This window comes from Monopterus albus, unplaced genomic scaffold (genome assembly GCF_001952655.1).
Source record: "Monopterus albus unplaced genomic scaffold, M_albus_1.0 scaffold322.1, whole genome shotgun sequence".
NCBI classification, from domain to species: domain Eukaryota; kingdom Metazoa; phylum Chordata; class Actinopteri; order Synbranchiformes; family Synbranchidae; genus Monopterus; species Monopterus albus.
In genome coordinates this window covers 183,725-190,241 of record NW_018128202.1, presented here as the reverse complement: position 1 = coordinate 190,241, position 6,517 = coordinate 183,725, and the positions used below count along the sequence as shown (strand labels likewise).

Genomic DNA, 6,517 nt, shown 5'->3' with positions numbered 1-6,517 from the left:
AGCTTCATATCAGATGTTTTAGCCTTGTACAAGCAGTCTAAACAAGAAGAAAGCTGTTGGAAATGATGAAGTACTGGAATAAGAAATCCTAAAACAGATGAAATATGATGATGATTTACAAAGAAATGTCTTTTGCGTCACCACTGGAGAGTTCCACAGTGATCTATTAGTGGCTACAGCCATCACTTCTCATTGGATTTCTCTCCTGCATGATCGCAGAAATGGATCAAAACAGTATAGTAAACAGTATATATACATTGTGGTCCAGGCGAAGTCGACATGAGGCAACACATGCCCTGCTGATGCTTTCAAAATCCCAAACATATTCAAAGCAACAAATTCTTTAAGTAGTTGGTACCAGCAAACACTGATAGTTTTGCGTGGGAAATCACACACATTATGAATCAATTATCAACAGACGAGTGAAAAATTACAGCAAAAACCTGAATAAATGAGTGGTCTCTTCCTGGATTACAATGCTGTATGTATGAAAATAATATGAATCATATGCTATGGCCTGGGTGGCACAGTGGTATGGTGGTTAGAGCCATTGCCTCACAGCCTCTGTGGTTGGTAGTCATTAAAATCTATGCAGACAAGGGACTCAAGTGAAGGGAGTGAGTGAATGGTAAAGCAGAAGAGACCGATAACAACATGTTGATTAGTTAAGGGTCCTTTATCAACCACAGACATCAGAAGGAGGGGAAACAGGGGTACATGGGCTGACGAGAGAAAAGGCTAGACCAGGGCAATAAAGAAAACAAATAGTCCTCCTTATGGCTCTTCTGTCTCTCTAATGCCAGAAGGACACAAAACAGAGTGAAAGAGTGAGAGGAGAGGGCATGTGCAAGGACATAGTGTATCTCTTGCTTCAAGTGTTTCAGAGAGTCAAACAGTGAAAGCGCAGAAGGAAGAGGAAGGGGTGGATGGAGGGGGGCTAGGGAAAACAGACAGAGCTCTGTTTTTAGTGGACAGATAGCAGACTCCCCTCTCCTGCCAGGATGATTAAAACCAAGTAGACACTCGAAGTGAGAGGGTGAGAAACATGGGGCCTGGATGCTGATGGTGTTAGTAGAGGAGAATAGAAACAGTGAATGAGTAAGTGAAAGACTGATCAAAGAGATGTAGGAGGAAATGCTCAAAATCATGGAGGTTGTAAGGTTACTCAGTCTTCATATTGGTAAAATAAGGCACAAAGAAGTTTTTAGATCAAGGAAAAGGGGAAAAAAATGGCTTTGAATAGAAACAAATGTTGCGTTACAGCTGCAAAGGTAGAACTGGAGTTGTTCATGATATTATTTTGTTGTCCTCAGAAATAAAAAGAAATCTGTGATCTTTAAATAGTAGGGTACAGAACCTTTTGTTTGGTCTCAGTCTCACTTTTGTCTTAAGAAATTGTCAGCAAATATTATCTGCTGTAGTTTGACTTGACAAAATTAACACAGCTGTGAAAAAGTGAAGTACTGTGACAGCAAGGAGGTGCTTAGTCATTAATCCCACCATGCAGGGTACGACAAACCTGTGCAGTACTTAAGTGAATGTACTGAGGTGCTTGCTGCCACTGTGCTGTTGTGCTGGTATCTTCTGTAACACTGTAACACTGGAAACATTTAGGAGACACTTAGCTAGCAGCTTACAGTTGAGTCAGAACAAAGTATCAAATGTTTTGATAAAAGAACAGGAGTGAGCACACGTCATACAGAGGCAAGACACAGCAGGACCTGGCTGTACTGAGAGTGTGTCTGGAAGGCGGATTTGGTGCTGTGCAAACATCTCGCATTGTTGATATCACCAGCTTGTGACGCAACCGCAGCTTCTGCTTAGCTCGTCTGCTTCCTCTTTTTTGTTGGTTTGGTCTGGTACGCTGCCAGTGTGGTTTAGCAAAGTGGGCCCGCTGGAGTCAAGCATGTGTACTGCATGCTGACAGCCAAAATGTACTGTGTGATTCACATGCTTCTGCTGTTTCTGTTGCTATATGTATATTGTATCAAGGGGTGAGACTCAAACACCCCCAGAAATGTCTTAGATGACCCATGGCATTGTTCTGCCTCCATAAGCAGCACTGGTTTACCGTACAAGGATGAATAAATTAACTAAAACCTTTAACCCAACATGCCAGTTGATGTACACAGTCACAGGTCAACAAAAATGCAAACTTCCTGCTTAGATTATTATTTTTCGTCTCTGTGTTATTGGAACATTACTTATGAAGATGTCAAGGAGGTTAGGCAGTAGCCTGGGAAATGTTGATTAATCTGTAGAGACAGTGACTTTTGTCAGAGTCAAAAGTAAAGAAAACAAGATAAAAATAAAAACATGGAGGCTGCAAGAAAATGTTTGGCATGCTTCCATCCTTTTTGCAAGGCTTGTTCAGAGACAGAGAGCTAAAGCGGCTTCATACTTCAGACTACTATCTGTCTCACCGCGTTAATTTGTTATTCTGTTTATGTTTTTTTTTGATAACAAAGAAGTTTTCCCTGCATATCGGTCTTTTATTATTGTGTTCATGTTGCAGCTGTTACCAATTATCGGCAAAAGGCTGATCCAAAGTACAGTGTGTTCCTGCTATGTACTGTAAAGATCACCCAAGGGAAAGTGTTTATAACAACACAGCGTAGGTCATCAGTGCGACAGTGATCACAAACCAAGCTTATCTGACAGAACAGAACGGCCATCGGTATTTAGAAACCAAAAGGAACTTGCGTTGCACTGAGATACCTTGTCTGCAGATTTTTACTGTGTTGCTGATGTTGGTAGATGACATACCGTATGATGGCTATCGCTTTTTTCCAGCTACTCGTCCCTGTCAAAGCATCACTAGTTATGATTTGCTGCACAAAGCCTTTGCTGTATTGAGCCCACAAGTGCCACTGACTTGTGAGTGAATGGTGAATGACAGATGACATTTCTGTGAGACTGTTGGAACAAAGTGCATACTGTAGATAGATACCAGAAAATTGGTTATTGCTGCAGAAGTGATTTGAGAAGTTTTTCCGGAGGGTTTCACACTTTTTAAACGTGTTTTTCGTACATTGTATCTTGTTTCAAGCTGACCATAGCCTCTTGCATAGAAGTGTGACTTTAATGTCGGTTTAAGTGTGGCTGTTGTCCTTTTGCCCTGAGCCTGTTTCCCTGTCCTCTTCTAGCATATTTATACTTCTGTCTGTTACTTGTCTGTGTTTAAAAGTGGCACAAACAGTGTGCCCAACTGTGTTAACCAAATCCTCCGTGTTAGTCATGGAAAATGTGGTCACAGAAGAGGATTATGGTGGTTGTCGGGGGTTACTCTGTTCTCGTTCAACCCTCAGTGTCCACGTATCAGCAGAGCAGCCCAGGTGAAACAGGATGGCAGCACATCCACGTCACAAAATGAAGAAAGAAAGCCTTTGCAAAATGTTTGGATGAACGTAAAGGACTTTTGCTTTTGATTTTCACAGAATATATGAAGTAGCTAGGGATTGTTCTTTATCTCACAGGGCAGTTGGTGTGTGTAGTGGGGGGTTAATGAACCAACCAACCTCAATATAAATATCCAGGAGGCCCGACAAGAATAACAGCATTTTTCTGCTCTTCTGCTCTGTTTCCAGTGTGTCTGTGTTTTTGTTTATTGTACCAGACAGTCTTGCATATGGGAATTGTGAGAATGAGTTTTTATAGTCTGCATATTATATAGACTATAGATTAAAGTAATCCATAATCAGTATAACACAGTGACACAGTGTTTGGAGGGACAGAGGAACTGGGGTTGACTGTAGGTTAACCAAACATGGTAGTTTTATCCATTTAAAATTCAGTCTATTGTACAAAAAGTACGGAAAAAGTGAAGAGGTCTGATACTTTATGAAGCCCTTAAATATGCATCTGTTCATTTAATTTGTTCAGTAACATAAGGCGATGTATGTCATTGTTGTTTTTCTTTTTTTTTTTACAGTTATGTGGCCAAAAATCTAGATTGATATAGTAAACAGCTGCAACAAAGTCTGACATCCTAACAGGGACCATTTTGTATCCTTAAGTTTTAAAGTAAATTTAATATTGCCATTTTCTGTTCCATTTATCATAAAGCACAAGAGATTTTAAAAACGCTTTGTGAGAGCACTTGACAAGTCAGCTGATTAGTGTGTGTTTTTCTTGGAGGGAGCCATATTTCTTTGTCAGTTGTATTTTGAGTTCGTTGAAGTATGTACTGGGGTGCATGAGAGTCTGTACCCCCATTTGCATGTTTAAGTGTTTATACAAGTTTTATTTGTGTTAAAGTGATGAGTAGGTGTGGATGACAGAAAAGGTCAAGGTTCCTAGAACTTCAGACCATGAATAGATGGATTAGTTTTGGAAAGGTCTGACTGTCTCTTTCTCTCACACACATACAAACAGTATAGACCCTGGGTTCCCAAACCTTTTCAGCTTGAGAACCTGAGAGAAATTTGCTCTCTGTTTGGGACCCATACATCATAAATTGCTACAACATCTGCATTTGTAAAATGCTGATAATAAACGCAACGAATGCTGAATTTAAAATTGTAGCCTAGATTTCATTATAAAAGTGCATCATAGCAATAATGAAATTGCTGAGAGTAATGTTACATTTCTCACCACCTCATAGTGAACTTTGATTAACCTTTGAAGAGTAGTCCAACCTGATCATACGTGTTGATGCACAGAGCTCTAATTTACTTCAGTCACACAACAGCATTCATTAGTGCACCTCTTTTTCTATTTTGATAAGTAAAATGAATTCACATATCATAGCATTGTTATGCATTTTACCCAATTTAAGTAGAACCCTAAGTTTGGGAAGGGCATGTATAGTGTATTTAGCTTGAATGTGAAAAACCATAATGAACATAAAACAGATATGTGAAAATTGGGACACTGGTAAACATCTTCCCTTAAATAGTTTTCTAACATGAAAGCATCAAATTACAGAGGAAAAATAGTTAAACAGAGTTGATAGGAAGACAGTGAAGAGGATAGGAGATGTCCGGAGGAAAGGAACGAAGGGAATCGCACAAAAGGGAAGTGAGCACAAAGCCTGATTCGAAATGAAAGGTCTGAGCGTCTTTTCAACACAGGAAGACAGCACAAGGGTTGCTCTATTCCAAGGGACTGTAACACATGTTCTGCCATATGGCATATGGATAGCTCATAGTGAGGTGTGGCAGCTACACTGAACTTTGTACTTCAGTATGTAGCGTGCTTTGTCACCCTCACATTTCACACATCAGCCTTCATTGATTTAATTAGTTTAATGGTACATTGGTCACTTAAGCTGCATCATCATCTTGTATTGTAGTGGTTACACATTCTTCTCTACTCCTGCTCACTATCTCCCCAGGTCCCTGAGATCATCAGTACGTTGAGGCAGGCTGGCAAGAGCTCTGCACGCAATGATGACTTCACCGCCATTTCCACAGGAAGCAGTGATCCCACTGAAACATGTGTTTCCTCTGTTTCCATGACGACAGCCTCCGCGGCACCCACCGCTGTCGTGTCTCCTACAGCCTTTGCCAAAAAATTCGAGGTGCTGTTTTGTGGCCGTGTGAGTGTTGCTCAAAAGAAAGCCCCGCCTGCCCTCATTGATGAGTGCATCGAGAAGTTTAGCCAGTTGCATGGCTCAGGGACGACTGACAAAGGAGAAAATAGTGGAGGTTTGGTGGGTGGGCTGAGAAGAGCATTCACTTTCCAATCCAATGGACTGGGGAGTGGTGCTGTAGGTAATGGTGATGCAAGGAGCCCCGGCCCTGGGAAGCACCCAGTCCTGTTCAAGCAGAACCCCAGCTTACCCTGTCTGCAGGCTCTGGATGAGAACGGACTTTCGCCAGAGATTTCTCACACCAACACTAGTGATGCACTTGCCTGCTCCGCTGAGGTACAGCCCACCAGCCTGCTGGAGAACAGGACCATGCTGTTCATGGTAATTTTCATAAGTGGATACACACAAAAGTAGTTGTATTCTGTCATGACTACTGACTGAAATGTTCCATTTCTAATTAACTCTGTGCTGATTTACAGAAGTAAAACAATTTTGAGAGTAGTGCAACAGTCTCAAAGCTGCACAGCAGTCCAGGAAAGGCTTGGTCCAAAATGACACACAGTTCTGTCGACACATCAGTGAAATCCAATTATTCAGTGTTCTGCACTGATTCAGACCAGACCCACATCATCTACTTGTGTCTTTAGTGTGAATCATTCCATCTGGCACAGTGGTTTTCTCAGATATCTTTAATGAGAATAGGAAGTGTGCTTTTTAGTAGTAAAGTGCAATCTTGGATTCTTTAAATGACCCAAGGCCTCAAACACAGTCACTCATAAAGGGCTTAAGGGAGAGAACAATATACAGTCAAAAATTTGAATCCCCTAATGACTCAGCCAGAACAAATGCTGACTGCTGCTCAAAATGAGCTCAGTTACACTCCTCTAATTGACCTTTACTTGACCTTAGACACCCCCCTGCCAACAGGAGTTTTCCTGTTTGAAGGACAAACAGGAAAACTCCTGGTCACCACTGGAGCAGGAA

At 41.3% G+C, this 6,517-nt stretch overlaps 1 protein-coding gene across 4 annotated transcripts in view; it reads left to right on the top strand.

Annotated features, from left to right (window-relative positions):
* The window catches only part of tbc1d1 (TBC1 (tre-2/USP6, BUB2, cdc16) domain family, member 1), a 55,350-nt gene that overhangs the window by 12,496 nt on the left and 36,337 nt on the right, over window positions 1–6,517 (top strand). For all 4 annotated transcript variants that reach the window (XM_020624189.1, XM_020624186.1, XM_020624187.1 and 1 more), the window contains one exon: window positions 5,336–5,914. In XM_020624189.1, coding sequence (XP_020479845.1) covers window positions 5,336–5,914 — 579 coding nt within the window. The remainder of the gene's footprint in view (window positions 1–5,335; window positions 5,915–6,517) is intronic.